Source organism: Schistocerca piceifrons, chromosome 4, assembly GCF_021461385.2.
Source record: "Schistocerca piceifrons isolate TAMUIC-IGC-003096 chromosome 4, iqSchPice1.1, whole genome shotgun sequence".
Taxonomy (NCBI): domain Eukaryota; kingdom Metazoa; phylum Arthropoda; class Insecta; order Orthoptera; family Acrididae; genus Schistocerca; species Schistocerca piceifrons.
The window spans coordinates 407,853,752-407,877,816 of NC_060141.1; the positions used below are offsets into that span (position 1 = coordinate 407,853,752).

General features: G+C 39.7%; 1 protein-coding gene across 1 annotated transcript in view; it reads left to right on the forward strand.

Moving 5' to 3' along the window:
• The window catches only part of LOC124794786, a 246,117-nt gene extending 222,370 nt beyond the window's left edge, over positions 1 to 23,747 (forward strand). The window contains exon 8 of the mRNA XM_047258433.1: positions 23,148 to 23,747. Coding sequence (XP_047114389.1) covers positions 23,148 to 23,182 — 35 coding nt within the window. The 3' untranslated portion in view covers positions 23,183 to 23,747. The remainder of the gene's footprint in view (positions 1 to 23,147) is intronic.
• The last annotated feature ends 318 nt before the right edge of the window (positions 23,748 to 24,065 follow it).

Sequence of the window (24,065 nt, forward strand, 5' to 3'; positions counted from 1 at the left end):
ACTGAGCAGACCTAATACACAAACAGATCTCCCTTGCTATATCCTCACACATACAGCTAATCCCCACATCCATCTCAAGAACCAACCACAAAGAAGGGCCCTGTTGTCACCCAGTACCACCCCAGACTGGAACGACTGAACCATGTCGTTTGTCAGGGCTTTGATTATCTATCATCATGCCCTGAAATGAGGGACATCCTACCCAAGATACTTCCAACCCCTCCCAAACTGGTGTTCTGCCACCCACCCAACTTCCACATCATCCTAGTCCATCCTTGAGCCACTCCCACACCCAATAGCCTGCCACAGGAATCATACTCCTGTGGAAGACCCAGATGAAAGACCTGCACAATCGGCCCACCCAGCACCACCTTCTCCAGTCCTGTCACAGGCTTACCATATTTACTCGAATCTAAGCCGCACTCGAATCTAAGCCGCACCTGAAAAATGAGACTCGAAATAAAGGGAAAAAAAAAAATTCCCGAATCTAAGCCGCACCTGAAATTTGAGACTCGAAATTCCAGGGGAGAGAAAAGTTTTAGGCCACACCTCCAAATCGAAACAAAGTTGTTCCATTGTAATATGAGACACAATTTAGGTCGAATGAATGACGATCCGCTACAGTAGTTTGGTTGGAGTCGTAAGCTTAGCAGTAAAGCTTTACCAGGTAACCATTGCTATGCGTCAGGCACTCCGTCCGTATTTATACGGGTACTCTTCCTTTTTCACGTGCTTCGCCTGGTTTGAATCGATTGCTTATTTTGCTTTGATCTGATAAGTGCCGTTTTCTTTGTTGTATGTGTTTACGTCACTCTAAGCTGAAAATGCATTACTGTACTGCCTCATGCATTGTTTGTCGCATTCTGATAGTGCGTGTTAACGGCCTGTCACCGCTCGCGGCATGGCTTGCTTTTGTGCGCGCTACTGCCGCTTACAATAATAATAATAATAATAATAATAATAATAAAAACAAAAAGGAGAGGAATCATCTCATTAGTGAAACAATGACAAGAGACTGCTATTTATTGTTACTTACACTGCTGCTTTCTTTGATAATTATGAACAAGAACCAAATAATAGACTGCGTATGATAGAACATGTTCTGAACGAGAGTTAGGGTAAAATTTTTCTGCGTTTGAAAATCTTTGCGGCCGCTTCTTTAGTACATCAAATTCTGCACAGAAATTAGAGTCGTCTTAGATTTAAAAATCTAGTCAGTTGCCGTGTTTCATTTCTGACTGTGTCACTATTAGGCATAAGAATAATACGGATATAAACATGACACGATATGTATATTCTTCCGCGTTTGCTGGTGTCTCACTCTAGTTTCGTAGTTTATTAGGTGTACAGGATTTAAATGAGATAGCAGCAAACACGAAAGAATACATGGCAAAATGTTTATATTCGTATTATTCTTATGGTGAAGAGAATACTGCATGTGATTCACATTTCATCAGGTTCCTATTAGCAACCATCTCTTCTCACAGGTAGGAAAAAATTCAGAATGCAGAGTTTGCCACATTGACAAATATCCCAAACAGTCTTGTTTCGTACTACATTGAAATTCTGCTACATTCGAAGATGAACAATACGGAATTTGTATTTACTTCATTGGATAATGTACGAATATGCAGTGGTCGTAACTTGGGGGGGAGAAAAAAAATCTAGTCTTCCACGTTTTTTTTTTTTTTAATTTATTTACTATCGCAGACATTTTGGTGCCAGTATTTATCTTTGTGCCTACAAAGCATGCCTGTGTAGCGCTACATATATTCGACGGCAGAAGTTAGTTGTGGCAGCACCTACCAACATTTTTCAGAACTTCTGCTTGCTTTGCACTCAATTCTAAGCCGCAGGTGGTTTTTTGGATTACAAAAAGCGGAAAAAAAGTGTGGCTTTGATTCAAGTAAATACGGTATCCTACCCCATCATGGGCCGCACCATTTGTGAAAGCAGCCGTGTTATTTACCAGCTCTGCTGCAACCACTGCACGATGTTTTACATTGGTGTGACAACCAAAATGAATGGTCACTGCCAAACTGTTTAAAAAAAAAAAAAAAAAAAAGGTGGACCACCCAGTGCCACAGGAGAGCACGACATGCAAGATTTCAATGATTGCTTCACAACCCAAGCCATCTGCATCTTCCCCACCACCAGCAGCTTTTCTGAGCTGCGTAGATGGGAGCTATCCTTACAGCACATCCTTCGCTCCCATAACCTTTCTGCCCTAAACCCTGATCACCTACCCGCACTCCTAGCTAACACACAGACAGCTCCCCACTCTCCCACAAGCCACTAGACACTTCACCCCAACCCCCTCCCTGCCTCCCACCTTTCTTCATCCATCAGCCCACCCCACCCTGGCCCACCCCACACCTCCACCTCACCCCAGTGTGGGGCAGCAGGTGGAAAATTAATTTTTATTGTATTGTTGCCATTCTCAACACAGACTCTCTAACTACAATGTTGGCAACCAGAAAGTGATCAGCAAAAACGCGATGCCTGTAATTAAAGTTCACTGTGCCCACTCTGATGGAGAAATTAAGTTATTGATCATTGAAGTTCATTATGTTGAGGATTTAGGATGATGTCTGGGATTCATAGAAAATGCAGTTTGCCATAACAATTTTCACTATATTCTGAAAATGATAAAGCGTAAAGTTCTAGACAGATGTTTAACCAAGCAATGCTACTATCAGCTATTGTACTATCAGAGCTGTTCAGAGTCAATTGCGTGGATTCTATTATCCCTAGATAATGAAACTGTTCAAGAACCGTTATCGATGTAAATGTTCAAAGTGAATGCTCGCCAAAATTTGATGTTCATACTCATCAAATGCCCTGCTAGTAATGATAGAAGGTCTGTCCTGCAGCGGCACGTGAAAATACGACATACACAAACAGAATAAATCACTGAAGTCATTCCACAATTAACTCTTTACCACAATGTGAAATCATTGTTACGTGCATATCGAGTTACATGATACGACACCCAAGGCTGTTCCTTGCAACTTCACAGACGCAACGCGGCTTCCTGCACGGAGTGTGCGCTGATACAAATCTAGAAGAGAACTGGGGCCTGACTCTAGCTCTCAGCGCTCTTATTTATATATCCGCAGTGCGGACTGCCATAGGCGCAGCCGAGAATATTTGCCTTCCTGACTAGCCGCTGGGGCTAGCAGAACACCACTTCAAGTTACTAAATAAGTAATTACTTCATTCGCTGAAGGCCAATGGTGCTCTCAATTTAATTGTGCTATCAGCACACAGTTAAGTATCTGTAATAAAATTCTGATGTGGCTAGGTTAAATACTTTTGGCGAGAGAATTATTTTAGTTGCACTGCACACAGCAGATGAGCTCTGAATGTGCCCTTTCGAGAGACGCTACAGCTATAGTTTTATAGCTACCTTTTGGAAACTTCTCACATCTTTGTTATTATAGTGTATCTCCATTCTACATAAATCTAAACATCCTAGCTTTATCTAATCTCTTCCTTAATATATCTTGCTTCTGTACTTTTAGGACACAAAAACAGAAAATCATGAATGTCAACCAAAATATTACTTTGTGAGATCCAGCATGCTGTTTCCATTAAATTACAATGAAATAGGAATCTGAATATAAATTTTGAAGTTTCTAGCTCCTTCTTGTTGCACTGATGATTTTTACATAAAACGTCCAAATTTCGAAAACTGTTAAAGTTACTAAACTGAAACTTTACACATTATTATTTTAGCATCACTCCTGACATGCTATTAACTTTTCAGATCATTTACTTTACTTTTAAAGTACTGCACAACATTTGTGATGTCATGGCTAGTTAGAGCGGACTAGGCTGGCACACAATGGAAAGCATGTGAATTCTATATGGCGTGAGTAGGCTGCTTCCCTACACCAGTACACTCACCACGGGCCAGCAAAGAGCTATCAACTGAGCACCATGTTGGCAGTCAGGCATGTGCGTATGAGTAAGAGTGTGTGTGTGTGTGTGTGTGTGTGTGTGTGTGTGTGTGTGTGTGTTTTTGTGTGTGTGTGTGTGTGTGTGTGTGTGTGTGTGTGTGTGTGTGCAGGTTTTTCCTCCAACCTTGAAAAAGGAAGTGCATTTCGAAAGCTAGCTAACTCTGTACCTTTTGTTTGTGTACATGTCAACGACACAGTGCTTTTGCCTTTTGGTGAGTCATCTCCTTTATTCCTATTTGGTTCATATCTATCCAGTGTTTGGTCAACTAGTTTTGTAAACTGGAGTTACCTCTTTGTCTCATTAAAGGTGTAAATCTTCCTGCTTGCATCAGTTGCCTGTGGTACTCTTTTTATCATTGTTGTTACTACTGTCTCTTGGTCACCATCACCAGTTTGATGTAGACATTCCCAAATATGACAGTCCTGTTTGTTGCCATCTGATTTAATGTGTTTTCATCATGAAAGGGGTTTGGAACTGTTTATTCTAGTTAGTTTTCAGAGAAAGCATTTAGTGTTACAAGTGGACAGTGGGGAAAAAAGTAAGCAAACTGTTTATTATTTCAAATTAATCACTGTAACTGTTAATACAGTTAACTCACTGTGATGTAAGGAGGTCAGTGCCTTCATGGAAAAATGTTTGTGGCTGTCTTGGACATGAATATCTTTCTTTGGAGTTGCAGAGTTATGGAAATCACATGAGGAGAGATCAGGACTGTAGAGAGGATGTGTAAGGGACTCCCAGCAAAACTTCTGTAGCATAGTCGAAACAACCTTGGCAACCAGAATGAGATTTTCACTCTGCAGCGGAGTGTGCGCTGATATGAAACTTCCTGGCAGATTAAAACTGTGTGCCGGACCGAGACTTGAACTCGGGACCTCTGCCTTTCACGGGCAAGTGCTCTACCAACTGAGCTATACCATATCAGCGCACACTCTGCTGCAGAGTGAAAATCTCATTCTGGAAACATCCCCTAGGCTGTAGCTAAGCCATGTCTCCACAATATCCTTCCTTTCAGGAGTGCTATTCTGCAAGGTTCGCAGGAGGGCTTCTGTTAAGTTTGGAAGGTAGGCGATGAGGTACTGGCAGAAGTAAAACTGTGAGGACAGGGCGTGAGTCGTGCTTGGGTAGCTCAGTTGGTAGAGCACTTGCCCGCGAAAGGCAAACGTCCCGAGTTCGAGTCTTGGTCCGGCACACAGTTTTAATCTGCCAGGAAGTTTCAAACCTTGGCAACATTTGGACCATCGATTAACAGACCTCTGTCTTTTTACAATCATTTCCCTCTGACTAGGAATACTGCAGGCATCATAACCTCATAGTGTGTCTCACTGGCCCAGTTGCAGTTTTGGCTGGATAGTGGGATTGGTGAAGTATGCAGAGTTCTTCTTGTACACACTATGTAAACCCACCACTAACATGACACTCACAGTCAAGTTGAAGAATTGCGATAGGTCCTGTATTTCCTGGAGAGGAGACAATGTCTATGGGAAAGAGTAGTATTTCAGGTACAGTTGCCAATTTTCTGCTGGTTATGAGCATAATTAAATCATCTTATGTCCCAAAACAGCAGTTGCAGTGAGACTGCATTGTGGCTGGTTCAATGTTTTTGTTTTTCTAGACAGTAAACAAATTAATTTTAACTAAATTTACTGATTCTCTTTTAATTTCTTGTTTGTTACATTGCAAGGATTATGCATCCCCTTTAAGATCTCAAGTTGTTAACACCCAGGAAAATTATTTTTTGTTGCAACAAGAGGAGAACCTGAAATAACATTTGTTGATTCCATGTTTGTATACTGGAACTGTTATCCCACATTTTTATTTTGTCATGGTTACACTCATCAAAAAATCAAAAGTAATGGAAATTTATTACATATGCATGCAATATAGCCCACACTGCTTTTGAAAGAGGAAACTAAACAGAACACAATGTGACAGTTGTAACATGAACAAAACACCAAATTTATCCACAGCACTCAACTTCGTAAACAGTATGTTTACGTCATGATCGCAAACTTGCAAACATATACTTAGAACAAAGAGGTCACTGAGTAAAAAATTATGGAAATTTTGTGCTGTAGTAGGGAGCAATGACAGTGACAGCCGGAAGGGTAAGTGTAGTAGGCACCCCCTCCACCATTTCTGCATGCTTCAGAACCCTCTGATCTACACATGTTGAGCCGACCCAGCAAACTGTGCCATCAGACAACTCTTGCTCTTTGCATTACATGGCACTCACTTGATAATGATATGATACCAAAACTTGGCAGATACCACACTGCATAATGATCTTAGAATCAGCTGCAAATGATGTATTGCTTTTGCGAAACCTTATGTCAAGAAAATGTTTTAAAATGCTGTAGTGAAACAGCAACCTGTCCATATTAATATATTTTTGTGTGTTTTGGAACATATAGGCTGTCCATAATTAAAGTTCCACTTTCAAAATGCTGTAGAAAGAGAACCATTGCTTATAATGATGTGAAAATTGAACATCATATTATTGATGCTGTGGGAAATGCCATGGAACAAAAAAATTCAACAAAAACGCTTCCAGTAGATGGCACTGTAAATATCAGAATGTAAATGGGGGTTGGCTACAAATGACAGATGAATCACTATATGACAGCTGTGGTTTAAGCTGCATGTGACACCATCCACACTATTCAGTTTCATGACTCCACAAGTTCAGCAGCCAACAGGTGTGGCTGTTAGTTAGGTAAGCCCTTCCAACATGGCAAGGCCATATTACATCAGATGGGAAAAACTGATTTTAATTGCCCTGAGGCCAAAAATGCCATAAAAAGCAAAATGAGATCAGTTCATAATTGTCATGAGACTGGCGCAACATATGTTCAATATGCTGTCCAACATTTTTTGCCACAAGTTTAAATTGAGAAACAGCATATTCCACAATAACTCAGAGTGTCTTGGGAGTCATGTTCAGAATACGTTGCACAATGTGTGCCTTCAGTTCAGCTGTGTCTGTAGTTGGAGCACTGAACACATCATCTTTCATATACTCCACAGCCAGAAGTCACAAGGATCTTGGACTGCCAGGCTGTAGGGAAATGACGGCTGATAATTGTAGCATTTCTGAAATGCCTCTGCAGCAGTTGGTGTGTCATGTATGGAGTGCCATCTTGTATAAAAATGATCCTACCCACACATCCATGCTGCTGAAGAGGTGGAATGGTATCTATCAGTGACAGTACAGATAATGGAATCCGCAAAACTCATTTACTCAAAAAATTATGGCCGTATGATAAAAACACTGTCAACCTGCACCACCCAGTCACCTTCGCAGAATAAAGTGGTACCTGGCTGCTGTGCATGCGGATTTTCTATTGCCCACATTCTGCTGTTCAGAGTCTTGACATATACTAGGAGTTGGAAATGGGCTTTGTCTGTCAACAGAATATTTCATGGCATTCATTGTCCACTTCCATGTGAACAAGGAATGCCAGAACAAACATCTGTCTTGCAAGCAGGTCATTAGAAAGCACCTCCTGATCATGGTTGATTTTGTATGGATAACCATGCAGGATGTTTCATAGGATTTTATGCACTGTGTTCACAGGCACTTCTAACATTCAAGCAATTCCCTGGGCATTGTATGTTTGCACACCACTGCTTGACCCCTGCTGCAATGCTGTAGCCACGTCTTCAACAGATGTTGGCTCAACCACTTTCCTTCCTCTGCTACATTGCACTTGTAATGAACCTACCTTTCTGAATTTTGTAATTTTTTCTCTAGATGGACATCAGACCAATGGCTTTTTTCATACTCTTGAGTGTCTGGAACATCTGTAGGGCTACTGCACACAGTCTCCATTCTTGTAAGAGACCTTTACCAGCAGCGCACAATCCTACATGAAAACAGAAACGTTGGCTATCTTGGATGCAAACTGAGGAATACCCATGTGCTGTGCATCTGTTAATATGCATATTTTGATGCTTATAGCATGATCTATTGGTCAAATTTTTGTTGATTTTTTTTTCTGTGATATTTCTCCCTGCATCAGAAATATGTTGTTCAAATTTGACATCTTCCTTAGCAATGGTTCCTTTTCTGTGGTATTTTGGAAGTGGGATGTTAATTATGAACACACTGTATACTACAACCAAATACATTATTAGCACTCATCTGTAAAATTATAAAGCTATTATGGTTCAGATTATATAAACATTTAAGCATTCTTTAACTTTGCATGTTTGTTTTAGCCCCAGTACAAAGCAGAAAATGCAGGTCTCTGCTCCCCATAAGTAACTCTGACAAATATAGCAGCAGAGGCATCATACATCTGGCAGCTGTTCTGTTTCATATTGATAATTGTTTGGGGAGGACAAAGGAAAGGGAAGATGAGAGACAGGGAGTGGTTAGAGGAAACAGTGTTCAAAGATTCTGGGAGGGAAAGGAACAACAGATGCAATGTTTAATATAGTTTATTGGTCTTTAGTTATCCTGTTCTGAAGACTCGCTATCTGAGAAGTCATTTGAAGCAAAGACAAATGCTTTCAATGAACTTTCCTCAGATGCCTTCCTTCAGAAAGTAATTTTCTTGCAGGTTTTCAGTGTGGCATATGCACTTGATACAGTCTTCCACTGTGACATCACCAGTTGCTTCCTAAATAAATTCTTCACATCTTTAATCTGAGTGTATAGTTTCTGGATGTGGCGTTTCCTTCCACTAGGGCCCACACATTTTATATGGTGTTGTATTGACAATGGAGCTGTCAAGTTCATGTTGAATATAAAGGTGCTTGTGGACCAGAATTTCACTAACGTCTTCACTATTGTATTATTGTTGTTGTGGTCCTCAGTCCAGAGACCGGTTTGATGCAGCTCTCCATGCTACTCTATCCTGTGCAAGCTTCTTCATCTCCCAGTACCTACTGCAACCTACATCCTTCTGAATCTGCTTAGTGTATTCATCTCTTGGTCTCCCTCTACGATTTTTACCATCCACGCTGCCCTCCAATACTAAATTGGTGATCCCTTCATGCCTCAGAAGATGTCCTACCAACCGATCCCTTCTTCTACTCAAGTTTTGCCACAAATTTCTCTTCTGCCCAATACTATTCAATACCTCCTCAGTAGTTATGTGGTCTACCCATCTAATCTTCAGCATTCTTGTGTAGCACCACATTTCGAAAGCTTCTATTCTCTTCTCGCCTAAACTATTTATCGTCCGTGTTTCACATCCATACATGGCAACACTCCACACAAATACTTTCAGAAACGACTTCCTGACATTTAAAACTGTACTTGATGTTAACAAATTTCTCTTCTTCAAAAACGCTTTCCTTGCCATTGCCAGTCTACATTTTATATCGTCTCTACGTCAACCATCAACAGTCATTTTGCTCCCCAAATAGCAAAACTCATTTGCTACTTTAAGTGTCTCATTTCCTAATCTAATTCCCTCAGCATCACCTGATTTAATTTGACTACATTCCATTATCCTTGTTTTGCTTTTGTTGATGTTCATCTTATATCCTCCTTTCAAGACACTGTCCATTCCGTTCAACTGCTCTTCCAAGTCCTTTGCTGTCTCTGACAGAATTACAATGTCACTGGCGAACCTCAAAGTTTTTATTTCATCTCCATGGATTTTAATTCCTACTCCGAATTTTTCTTTTGTTTCCTTTACTGCTTGCTCAATATACAAAATTGAATAACATTGGGGAGAGGCTACAACCCTGTCTCACTCCCTTCCCAACCACTGCTTCCCTTTCATGCCCCTCGACTCTTATAACTGCCATCTGGTTTCTGTACAAATTGTAAATAGCCTTTCGCTTCCTGTATTTTACCCCTGCCACCTTTAGAATTTGAAAGAGAGTGTTCCAGTCAACATTGTCAAAAGCTTTCTCTAAGTCTACAAATGCTAGAAACATAGGTTTGCCTTTCCTTAATCTTTCTTCTAAGATAAGTCATAGTGTTAGTATTGCCTCACATGTTCCAACACGGAATCCAACCTGATCTTCCCCGAGGTCAGCTTCTACCAGTTTTTCCATTCGTCTGTAAAGAATTCATGTTAGTATTTTGCAGCCGTGACTTATTAAACTGATAGTTCAATACTTTTCACATCTGTCAACACTTGCTTTCTTTGAAATTTGGATTATTATATTCTTTTTGAAGTCTGAGGGTATTTTGCCTGTCTCATCCATCTTGCTCACCAGATGGTAGAGTTTTGTCAGGACTGGCTCTCCCAAGGCCGTCAGTAGTTCTAATGGAATTTTGTCTACTCCCGGGGCCTTGTTTCGACTTAGGTCTTTCAGTGCTCTGTCCGACTCTTCACGAAGTATTGTATCTCCCATTTCATCCTCATCTACATGCTCTTCCATTTCCATAATATTGTCCTCAAGTACGTCACCCTTGTATAGACACTCTTTATACTCCTTCCATCTTTCTGTTTTCCCTTCTGTGCTTACAACTAGGTTTCCATCTGAGCTCTTGATATTCATACAAGTGGTTGTCTTTTCTCCAAAGGTCTCTTTAATTTTTCTGTCAGCAGTATCTATCTTACCCCTCGTGAGATATGCCTCTACATCCTTACATTTGTCCTCCAGCCATCCCTGCTTAACCATTTTGTTCTTCCTGTCGATCTTATTTTTGAGATGTTTATATTCCTTTTTGTCTGCTTCATTTACTGCATTTTTTATATTTTCTCCTTTCATCAATTAAATTCATTATTTCTTCAGTTTCAAGGATTTCTACTGGCCCTCGTCTTTTTACCTACTTGATCCTCTGCTGCCTTCACTAGTCCATCTCTCAAGGCTACCCATTCTTATTCTACTGTATTTCTTTCCCCCATTCATGTCAGTCGTTCCATAATACTCTCCCTGAAAATCTCCACAACCTCTAGTTCTTTCGGTTTATCTAGGTCCCGTCTCCTTAAATTCCCACCTCTTTGCAGTTTCTTCATTTTTAATCTACAGTTTATAACCAATAGGTTGTGGTCAGAGTCCACATCTGCCCCTGGAAATGTCTTACAATTTAAAACTTGGTTCCTAAATCTCTGTCTTACCATTATATAATCTATCTGGAACCTTCAAGTATCTCCAGGCCTCTTCCATGTATACAACCTGCTTTCATGATTCTTGAACCAAGTGTTAGCTATGATTAAGTTATGCTCTGTGCAAAATTCTACCAGGCGGCTTCCTCTTTCATTTCTTATCCCCATTCCATATTCACCTGCTATGTTTCCTTCTCTCCCTTTTCCTACTCTCGAATTCCAGTCACCCATGACTGTTAAATTTTCATCTCCCTTCACTATCTGAATAATTTCTTTTATCTCGTCATACATTTCATCAATCTCCTCGACATCTGCAGAGCTAGTTGGCACGTAAACTTCTTCTACTGTGGTAGGCGTGGGCTTTGTGTCTATCTTGGCAACAATAATGTGTTCACTATGCTGTTTATAGTAGCTTACCCGCACTCGTATTTTTTTATTCATTATTAAACCTACTCCTGCATTACCCCTATTTGATTTTTATTTATAACCCTGTAGTCACCTGACCAGAAGTCTTGTTCCTCCTGCCACCATACTTCACTAATTCTCACTATATATAACTTTAACCTATCCACTTCCCTTTATAAATTTTTCTAACCTACCTGCCTGATTGAGGGATCTGACATTCCATGCTCTGATCCATAGAACACCAGTTTTCTTTCTTCTGATAATGACATCCTCCTTAGTAGTCCCCGCCCGGAGATTTGAATGGGGGACTATTTTACCTCCAGAATATATTTCACCCAAGAGAATGCCATCATCATGTAACCATATGGTAAAGCTGCATGCCCTCGGGAAAAATTACGGCTTTAGTTTCCCCTTGCTTTCAGCCGTTCACAGTATCAGCACAGCAAGGCTGTTTTGGTGAGTGTTACAATTCAGGAACAACATGTTTGTCTGGCCTCTCAACAGATGCCCCTCTGTTGTGGTTGCACCTACGGTACTGGTATCTGTATCGCTGAGGTACTAAAGCCTTCCCGCCAACGGCAAGGTCCATGGTTCATGGGGGGGCCACTTTTGTATAGCGGCCAGAAATCAAAATAGTTTTCTCTTCTATCCACTGTATTTGTAACTGAAGTAGGAATTTGATCCTTGTTTCTTGAATGATTACTGCCTTTATCCATGATGATCACACAACCCTCTTCTAATCCATGTAATCAGTCTAAAAGTCAGTGTTTGAGTACATCACTATTCATTTCTTAATGGTAATCTCTGGATTTTCAGGCTATAAATATTAGTTTTGTGCTTTTTATACAGCCACATTCATGTGATCCTGCATAGCAGACAAAAAATCTGGTTCTTTGACTGTCGGTACTTTCACAACCCATCATTGCCTTTCAGATTCAGACAGATGTGGTTTGTGGCATGACTTTGATTGAACCATGTCTCATCGAGATTGTGATAGGACGGCAATGGTTTCTTTCTTAATAGTGTGCATTTTTCTCAAAAAACTAGCCCTGGCTGCTGCAATATCAGATCTCTGCATCAGAATTTGTCTTCCATCGATGCGTTTTCGGTTCCTTTTTATATACGAGGGCAGTTCAATAAGTAATGCAACACTTTTTTTTCTCGGCCAATTTTGGTTGAAAAAACCGGAAATTTCTTGTGGAATATTTTCAAACATTCCCGCTTCGTCTCGTATAGTTTCATTGACTTCCGACAGGTGGCAGCGCTGTACGGAGCTGTTAAAATGGCGTCTGTAAGGGATGTGTGTTGCAAACAAGGGGCAGTGATTGAGTTTCTTTTGGCGGAAAACCAGGGCATCTCAGATATTCATAGGCACTTGCAGAATGTCTACGGTGATCTGGCAGTGGACAAAAGCACGGTGAGTCGTTGGGCAAAGCGTGTGTCATCATTGCCGCAAGGTCAAGTAAGACTGTCTGATCTCCCGCGTGCGGGCCGGCCGTGCACAGCTGTGACTCCTGCAATGGCGGAGCGTGCGAACACACTCGTTCGAGATGATCAACGGATCACCATCAAACAACTCAGTGCTCAACTTGACATCTCTGTTGGTAGTGCTGTCACAATTGTTCACCAGTTGGGATATTCAAAGGTTTGTTCCCGCTGGGTCCCTCGTTGTCTAACCGAACACCGTAAAGAGCAAAGGAGAACCATCTGTGCGGAATTGCTTGCTCGTCATGTGGCTGAGGGTGACAATTTCTTGTCAAAGATTGTTACAGGCGATGAAACATGGGTTCATCACTTCGAACCTGAAACAAAACGGCAATCAATGGAGTGGCGCCACACCCACTCCCCTACCAAGAAAAAGTTTAAAGCCATACCCTCAGCTGGTAAAGTCATGGTTACAGTCTTCTGGGACGCTGAAGGGGTTATTCTGTTCGATGTCCTTCCCCATGGTCAAACGATCAACTCTGAAGTGTATTGTGCTACTCTTCAGAAATTGAAGAAACGACTTCAGCGTGTTCGTAGGCACAAAAATCTGAACGAACTTCTCCTTCTTCATGACAACGCAAGACCTCACACAAGTCTTCGCACCTGAGAGGAGCTCACAAAACTTCAGTGGACTGTTCTTCCTCATGCACCCTACAGGCCCCGATCTCGCACCGTCGTATTTCCATATGTTTGGCCCAATGAAGGACGCAATCCGTGGGAGGCACTATGCGGATGATGAAGAAGTTATTGATGCAGTACGACGTTGGCTCCGACATCAACCAGTGGAATGGTACCGTGCAGGCATACAGGCCCTCATTTCAAGGTGGCGTAAGGCCGTAGCATTGAATGGAGATTACGTTGAAAAATAGTGTTGTGTAGCTAAAAGATTGGGGAATAACCTGATGTATTTCAATGCTGAATAAAACAACCCCTGTTTCAGAAAAAAAAATGTGTTGCATTATTATTGAAATGCCCTCGTATATATACTGCCCTCAAATGCTAAATTTGTGATCCCTTGATGCCTCAGAACATGTCCTACCAACCGGTCCCTTCTTCTTGTCAAGTTGTGCCACAAACTCCTCTTCTCCCCTATTCTATTCAATACCTCCTCATTAGTTACGTGATCTACCCATCTAATCTTCAGCATTCTTCTGTAGCATCACATTTCAAAAGCTTCTATTCTCTTCTTGTCCAAACTACTTATCGACCACGTTTCACTTCCATACATGGCTACACTCCATACAAATACTTTCAGAAACGACTTCCTGACACTGACACTTAAATCTATACTCGAAGTTTTATATATATATATATAACTTCGAGTATAGATTTAAGTGTCAGGAAGTCGTTTCTGAAAGTATTTGTATGGAGTGTAAAATGTGATGCTACAGAAGAATGCTGAAGATTAGATGGGTAGATCACGTAACTAATGAGGAGGTATTGAATAGAATAGGGGAGAAGAGGAGTTTGTGGCACAACTTGACAAGAAGAAGGGACCGGTTGGTAGGACATGTTCTGAGGCATCAAGGGATCACAAATTTAGCATTTGAGGGCAGTGTGGAGGGTAAAAATCTTAGAGGGAGACCAAGATATACACTAAGCAGATTCAGAAGGATGTAGGTTGCAGTAAGTACCGGGAGATGAAGAAGCTTGCACAGGACAGAGTAGCATGGAGAGCTGCATCAAGCCAGTCTCAGGACTGAAGACCACAACAACAACAACTCTTTTTACATCATATGATATAAGCCATGCTCAGAAAATTCCAATACAATGTGATGAACACATTTCTGGAAATAGTCCACTTCAGTGACCGTTCTTCTTCCACTAATTTCTTTTCTCTGAAAAGTTGTATCTTGACCACAGGTTTCCATTGCTGGTGCTTTTTCAAATGTTGTCTGTATGCTCAGTAGTGAAACATGACATTCGTTTGCTGTTGCAATCTTCAGTGCAAATAAGACTTTGTTTCTTCTGGCACTGTCGTCAAGGTTGCGAAGAAATACACTTTGTTTGGCTTGGAACTCAGTCATCTTAACTCGTGAACAAACATAGAAGTATTCCACAATGAAAATCACTGCCCTCTTGGCAAACATACACTTCCATGTGATGCAGACACACACAATTGCTGTATAATGAGCAGTAACAGAGTTGCAAAGCCTTGCCAGCAGCAGCATGAATCAAGAGCAGTATTACCTCATACACCCTGGTTAATGTCAGGTGTTCATTTGATAGCTGCTACTTCTTTTGAAGCTACTTGGATGGCACTTGTCATAGTAAAGACACTGTGGCAGTAGTGTGAGCTTAGAGTCACAGACACAGCTGGACTTGGCTGAAGATTTCTTATTGGCACTTAAAAACAAAGGGAAGATGAGAGGTGGGAGAACTGATGCATCCTCCTCAGCTGCCACTTTTGCAGCCCCCTGGTGCAATTGTCTAAATATCTACCTGCAATTAAAGGAAATAATTTTCCCAACAAGATATTGCTTCCAAAACTTGTAAAATGTGCAATTGTGGCCCACAGCCATAGATTTAGTATGAAATATGTTATGCACAGCACTTATAAATGTCCTAAAATTCTGAAAAATGTAAGTTTCATAAGATTGATGTACAGTGAAATTTGAGAGAATGAGGATGCTACTGCTGAAATTGGTAGAATACACAAAAGTTGTTTCCTACTGATGAAATAGCAAAAATTAAATTTTTCGTAGTAAATATTACCCAAGTTTTGATATAATCAATGAAAGGTAATGGGGGAATGACATGTACATAAAATGCTATAACCTGGAATTTTGAAGTGAATTTATCTGCCACTTGTCTCACTCATGCACAAAGGAAACCCAGCATATCACCTTGGATCGGGAAGTAAACTAGATAAATACACAGATTTTCAATTTATTTGTTTTAGTGACATCTTCTGTACCACGATAGATGAACAGTATAATGTCAATTTGTCCCACTAGAAACAGTGAAAATGGTGGAGTACAAGATAGCATGTCTTCTGCTTGATGTGACTAACTGTGCATGAGAGTAAAACCACAGGCCGGTATGCTCATTATATCAGTATAATCTCCCAGTTCCTTCAAAGGTACTTCTTTGGTATTCACAAAGGCAGTCATCCCATTTTGAGACGTCTGTCAATGAACTTGTGTGCCTTTTTTCATGTGACACAAGAAACAGGTACCATATTATATCCACCACCTTGGATGCTCTGAGCACTAATCTGCAAGCTCCAAGTAATTATCCCTTGTTCCATCTCCTCCCACCTTATCAGCAACTGCCTGAAGTAACTATTAGCTCTAACAAGGCAGCTACCTTTTAATCTTTGATATTCTGTGGTTTATGGCCCTGATGTTGAGAATGTTGAAAGTGAATTTATTCATTATTTATAAGATAAGCCAGAGTTTCAAACACTGTCTGAATACCCTCAATCCATTATTCCCAAATTACTTTCACCAAAACTAAAATATGACTTTCCAAGAGCTTATTCAGAACATTAGTATTTCTTGATAACTGTTTGCATACTAGAATAGCCTGCCAACCTTGAAGAGTTTGCCATGTGTTACTTTCTATTTTAGACAGATAATCATTATTACACCTTAAATAACTGAGTCCCTCAACAGTTTCATACTGTCTCCTCCTGCCTCTTTTCTCAGAACTGGACATCCACAGAACTATTTTGGTGCTAAACGTGTGCTAGCAAAAGTTCACTTTAGTGAGTTAATCATTAGTTGATCATGTTGTATTCTTTCACCAGAGTGCAACGCAACCTGTGTGTAATACTCGAGGATGCTTAATACGTGTAAAGTAGTTCGAATATAGTCCATTTATATTTGTTCATCTTAAGGAAGTCCATGTTGGCCAATCTCAAACTGGCTGGTAATATAAGGGATGAACAATTGGACATGGGAGCAACAGGGTATTATGTTACACTCTGTACCTGATTTATCTGCTGGGACCTGTACAGGAGAAGAGGACCTGCCATTTCCTAGGCAACTCCTTGCAAGATGCTGTCCTCTCGAGAGATAAGTCTATATTCTTAAATTGTCCAATAATTTTCACTTACGAAACAACTATGTCAAACCACTACATTTCTCTGTCCACTAACAAATTCAATTTGGACTTTATTATGTTTTCTTTCTTGTGATATTTACTGTTTAGTTGTTGAACAGTGTGTGGAAAATATTGTAGGTATCAGTTTTTGTTAAAACATTAATGACAAAAACCTCAACCACATGAGACAAGCATGCATGAATTTGAGATTTCCACTGGCATCCCCAACACCTGTATACTGCACACACCAACAAAGAACTCTTACTCTGTCACCGTGGCCATAAATTATGAAATTTGTTGTGGTTACTACCGGATAGTGTTGCATCTTTCAGTACTGTGGGCACTATTGATAATTTTCTACCTCCTGTTTTATTCCAGTTCTGGACCACAACTGAAATGGTGATAGTGAGGTAATATATTTTTGTTTCACTCTGTGAGAGGTGTTAATTGTCACACAAACCTCCTTGATGTAGAACAAATATCTCAGTTTGAAATATAGTTTTGCAAATAGTTCTTATTTTGTTGTTGTTGTGGTCTTCAGTCCTGAGACTGGTTTGATGCAGCTCTCCATGCTACTCTATCCTGTGCAAGCTCCTTCATCTCCCAGTAACTACTGCAACCTACATCCTTCTGAATCTGCTTAGTGTATTCATCTCTCGATCTCTCTCTACAATTTTTACCCTCCACGCTGCCCTCCAGTACTAAATTGGTGATCCCTTGATGCCTCATAACATGTCCTACCAACCGATCCCTTCTTCTAGTCAAGTTGTGCCACAAATTTCTCTACTCCCCAATCCTATTCAATACCTCCTCATTAGGTATGTGATCTACCCATCTAATCTCCAGGATTCTTCTGTAGCACCACATTTCAAAAGCTTCTATTCTCTTCTCGCCTAAACTATTTATCGTCCATGTTTCACATCCATACATGGCAACACTCCATACGAATACCTTCAGAAACGACTTCCTGACACTTAAATCTATACTCGATGTTAACAAATTTCTCTTCTTCAGAAACGCTTTCCTTGCCATTCCCAGTCTACATTCTATATCCTCTCTACTCCGACCATCATCAGTTATTTTGCTCCCCAAATAGCAAAACTCCTTTACTACTTTAAGTGTCTCATTTCCTAATCTAATTCCCTCAGCATCACCTGACTTAATTCGACTACATTCCATTATCCTTGTTTTGCTTTTGTTGATGTTCATCTTATATCCTCCTTTCAAGACACTGTCCATTCCGTTCAACTGCTCTTCCAAGTCCTTTGCTGTCTCTGACAGAATTACAATGTTATCGACAAACCTCAAAGTTTTTATTTCTTCTCCATGGATTTTAATACCTACTCTACACTTTTTTTGGTATCCTTTACTGCTTGCTCAATATACAGATTGAATAACATTGGGGAGAGGCTACAACCCTGTCTCACTCCCTTCCCAACCACTGATTCCCTCTCATGTCCCTTGACTCTTATAACTGCCATCTGGTTTCTGTACAAATTGTAAATAGCCTTTCGCTCCCTGTATTTTACCCCTGCCACCTTCGGAATTTGAAAGAGGGTATTTCAGTCAACATTGTCAAAAGCTTTCTCTAAGTCTACAAATGCTAAAAATGTAGGTTTGCCTTTTCTTAATCTAGCTTCTAAGATAAGTCGTACGGTCAGTATTGCCCCAACACGGAATCCAAACTGATCTTCCCCGAGGTCAGCTTCTACTAGTTTTTCCATTCGTCTGTAAAGAATTCGTGTTAGTATTTTGCAGCCATGACTTATTTAACTGATAGTTCGGTAATTTTCACATCTGTCAACACCTGCTTTCTTTGGGATTGGAATTACTCTATTCTTCTTGAAGTCTGAGGGTATTTCGCCTGTCTCATGCATCTTGCTCCCCAGGTGGTAGAGTTTTGTCAGGACTGGCTCTCCCAAGGCTGTCAGTAGTTCTAATGGAATGTTGTCTATTCCCGGGGCCTTGTTTTGACTCAGGTCTTTCAGTGCTCTGTCAAACTCTTCACGCAGTATCATATCTCCCATTTCATCTTCATCTACATCCTCTTCCATTTCCATAATATTGCCCTCAAGTACATCGCCCTTGTATTGACCCTCTATATACTCCTTCCACCTTTCTGCTTTCCCTTCTTTGGTTAGAACTGGGTTTCTATTTGAGCTCTTGATATTCATACAAGTGGTTCTCTTTTCTCCAAAGGTCTCTTTAATTTTCCTGTAGGCAGTATCTATCTTACCCCTCATGAGATAAGCCTCTACATCCTTAGCATTTGTCTTCTAGCCCTCCCTGCTTAGCCATTTTGCACTTCCTGTCGATCTCATTTTTGAGACGTTTGTATTCCTTTTTGCCTGCTTCATTTACTGCATTTTTGTATTTTCTCCTTTCATCAATTAAATTCATTATCTCTTCTGTTACCCAAGGATTTCTAGCAGCCCTCATCTTTTTACCTACTTGATCCTCTGCTGCCTTCACTACTTCATCCCTCAAACCTACCCATTCTTCTTCTATGTATGTTATTATGTATGTCACATAATATTTTAGTACTTCCTTATTTTGTACTGCTAAATGCATTTTATACACCAATAATCATCATACATTTTTAGAGTCTCAATTATCACAAACATCTCATTAAAACCTCAATTTTGTGTCAGAATTAAAGAATATGTATTGTATTATTGTTCTGTTAACAGCTATGAAAGCGACTCTATGTTGTCTTGTGCACTACAACCTGATAACAGGTATACTTGAAAAAAGAGACAGCATTGGTCGTATATTTTTTACTATTGCAAAATCGATTTTCTGTCACTGAGTGACCATCTTCAGTGCTATATTGTATAACAACTTGTGATGCACTGTTGTCACTAAGCTTACGGCAATCACATAGACTGACATCATCATAAAACAGTTAAAGGAGTCAAGACACAGTATTTTGAGTAATTTATCCCCCCTATTGTTACCTCGACCATATTTTTCTTTTTGTTACTTTAATTTCATTTGCCAAGAAAGTTCAATCTGGTACTGGAATGTTGAGTAATTCAAGTCTACTATCTGCTGCCGTATATATGAGGCCTGTCTAAAAAGTATCTGATCTTTGGCCAGAAAAAATATTTCGAATATCTGATGGGGTTGGGACCCTAATCCCCTTCAAAGTAGGCCCTTTGTGCTTGCACACACTTAGCCCACCGATCCTTCCACTGCTGAAAACACCTCTGGAAGTCTTCTTTTGGAATTGTGTTAAGCTCCATCGTCGTGTTCCGCATTATCTCTTCTCTACTCTCAAAACGGGATCCTTTCAGTGACACCTTCAACTTTGGGAACAACCAGACGTTGCAAGGAGCCATGTCTGGAGAGTAGGGAGGTTGGTGAATGGCTGTAATTCCATGTTTGGCCAAGAAATTTTGGATCAAGTGGAATGAATGTGCGGGAGCATTGTCGTGATGCAATTGTCAGTTCTTTGCATCCACATGTCTGGTCTTTTGCGCCGAACTGCATCACAGAGTCACCGGAGAGCGCCTTGATAGTGCTCCTTTGTCATTGTTTGTCCTTCCGGTGCATATTCATGATACACAACTCAACAACAGCTGCCCTCCAAGCAGTTTGGGGCCTGCCAGAATGCTGGTCACTCTCCGCTGATGTGCGGCCATTTTTGAATTGGTTGAACCACTCCTTAATTTGTGTTACACTCATTGTATCTTCTCCAAACACCTGCTGAATCTAATGAATTGTTTCACTTAGAGAATCATCAAGCATTTGACAAAATTTGATGCAGTATCTTTGCTCAATACGTTCAGTCATCTTGAGAGAATCGGTATTCCCATGAGCAGGTTTGTAGCACCTCACTCATCGACCGACAGGCAGCGACTGACATGCTGGAAGGCAGGTACAAAATTCACACATGCACATAAAGGCCTCTTCCTTTACTGTGTACAGTGGCACGCGCTATCGTCTCTATTTTGTGCGGGAAAATCAAAGGTTGGATACTTTTTAGACAGACCTAGTATTATGATGCATCACAGTTTTAATTTGTGAGATGCAACACCATTCATAGTTCTTTCTTAACAGGTGTAAGTGTCTTACCCTTGCTTCTCATTGTCATGAGTGAGAGGGTCTTCTAATTCTTTTCCATCTCCCACCATTTAGAATTATAAAACTGTTATGTACTGTATCATTTAAATTAGTAGCATAATAATCAAAAGACATTTTAGATACATATTGTAGTACTTGATAATACATTTGTCACTGTCAACAACTGTTGTTTCAGTTTGTTGCTTGAAAGCATGACTCATTTTTATAAATCTACAAATATTTTTAAAAAATTTTCTTTTCTCTGTTAGGAAGCATTTCTTTTACCACTTGTTTCCCTCCTTGAGAACTGCCTTATCATTTCTTTCCTCTCATTGAAGGTTTTAGATTTGATTTATCTTTCTGAAGAATGAGATTTGTTTTATTGTGTACAGGATAATTATGAAGTCCATAAAACATTTCAGAATATTGATACATATAAATGGCCAAGAACAACATAACACGTGATACAGTACATGAAAGACTAACATTCAGAACATTTATAAATGTTGTTAAAAAACTGTGCACTCACCTTTCATCACACACTGCACATCTAATGGGTAGATTCTGCTCATACCCAACGCAGCATATCAGGAGTGTTGGTGAGACCAGCTGCTCCTCTTCAAAATTTTGTGGTAGAGGTGGAAAATAAATGATATACTCCCCCCTCACCAACCCCACCCCCACCCCACTCCCCCACCCCAAAAAAAAAAAAAATAAATAAAAAATAAAAATAAAAAAAATAAAAAAAATTGAGAGGCATCAAGTAGAGCATCTGTAGTGGCCACTTAAGCAACATCAGGTCAACGACTGCATCACGACCTATCCAATAACCTGTCAGTATCCCATTCAGGTAACGTAACACCATACACAATTATGGAAACATGAAGGGGCGCCATCTTGTTGAAAGATAAAATCCCTGCTATCAGTTTTCAGTTGTGACATTAGCTTCAGCTCCAGCATGTTGAGATAGGTGATATCAGTGAAACAGGATGGCCCACTGTCTATCTTACAGGACAGTTAACATTCTTGGAATCATGGATGTGTTCTATGTTGATTCTGTATCCCCCATATAAGTGTGTTGTGTTGGTTGACCTTTCCTGAAAGATGAAAAGTGGCTTCATCACTCTAGGTTAATATGCTTGCGAAGTTGCCATTTTCAAGATGGTTCTGCATATGAGTGCAGAACTGCAGACAGTACAATTTTTTATTATGGCTTATGGTTTACAAAAGCTGTAATTACCGAGCGAGGTGGCGCAGTGGTTAGACACTGGACTCGCGTTCGGGAGGATGACGGTTCAATCCCGCATCCGGCCATCCTGATTTAGGTTTTCCGTGATTTCCCCAAATCACTCCAGGCAAATGCTGGGATGGTTCTTCTGAAAGGGCACGGCCGACTTCCTTCCCCATCCTTCCCTAATCCGATGAGACCGATGACCACGCTGTCTGGTCTCCTTCCCCAAAACAACCAACCAACCAAAGCTGTAATTTGTATCATTTCACTCTTAATAATTTTTTAAATGTTTCATGGACTTTATAATTACCCTGTACCTGAATTTTTTCCTTATTATTATCAAAATCTTTTGGACCATGTCTTGTTATACAAAAGTCTGATTATTGCTTTATTTTGTGCTGCTCCTTTTCACCCCATTTCTTTTGTAATCTTTATTGTTGTTTATCTCTGCCGGTGCAGAGCACTTCTTTCACAAGCTTTTATTCAAGGTACCTGCACTACTTGTTTTTTAATGTTTATTGAAAAGTTTCATTACAGTGTCTTGACATGAAAATTGGAGATAAAAAAATGAAAATGTGCATATAAAATGGCAAGTGCATGTATATGTTAAGATGGTGTTGTGAAAAATTTCTTTATTATTTAAAGAAAAAATGAGAAAGAAAAGAGAGAGACAAATTTATGAGAAGATAGAAAACTGTTAATTTAAGTGACAGTAGAATCAGAATTTCAATCAAGAGCAAGTTGAAATGCAAGAAATGAACTTTTAATCTATATTGATTGGTGTAAATAGTGGCAGAATATTTACATTTGATTAAAAATACTACCATTTCTTCTTAATATAGCTTACCATAATTTATTTGATGAAGTCTGTTACATACTTTTTTCATGAAATTATTTCCAAAAGATAATCTAAGATAATGTGTTTAATTTTACAGCAAATGTTTTCACCGAGCAATCTGTATCTCCTTAAGTGCTGGAAGTCTGAAAAAGCACAATGTGTCCACTGTTAATATTGTCAAGAATAATTTAAGAAGTACAAAGCAGTGTGACAAATTTTTGAAGCAAAATTCTGGTTTTATATGAATTGTACTTAATAAATCTATTTTGAATGTTTATGTGTGCATGTATGTGTGTATGTATGTTGGCAAATCAAACATTGTAAGTATTTTATATGTCACTGAAATTACTGTATTTCCAATTGTATTATCTAGAACACTCTGCCTGGAAATTGAGCCTATATTTTCTAAAGACTGTTGTTTCTTGGACTCTTGCCATTTTACAGGTATATGTCCTGATATCCTTCCTTTTGTGTGTTCATAGATGTAAGAATAACTTCCTGTCATTTTCTTTAAAAAAAAAAAAATCTGTTCTTCGTGATTTTTCACAGTTTTAGAACACAGTTGCAGGTTGTATTATTGGTGTTTATATTTTCAGCACTTTATTGTTATTAACCTTTTTAGTTGTACAGAATAAATTAGAACTTTATGATGTAATCTGGATTACAGTTGTTGAAAATATATGAACTGTGATTGTTACAAGAACTGTTGAAAATTAGTATAAGACTTTTAGAACGTTTTGGATTTTGACCCTAGTAAGTGCCAAATTGCAGCACTCCAGGTAAGGTCTGAGCTCATAAGCTACAATATGATGTCCTTGAGTCATATTTTCAACCACAGCTGCGATCTCCATAATATTTTAATAAAAATTTCATTAGATATGCAATGTTCAATGTTGAAACCATTATAAACTGCACATATCTTTCCTGATAGCACCAATAGTTAACTAGATATGAGAGGTGAAGGAACGCTGTTATGTTGCATCAGCTTACCTTATTTTCTGCCAACAACTACCAC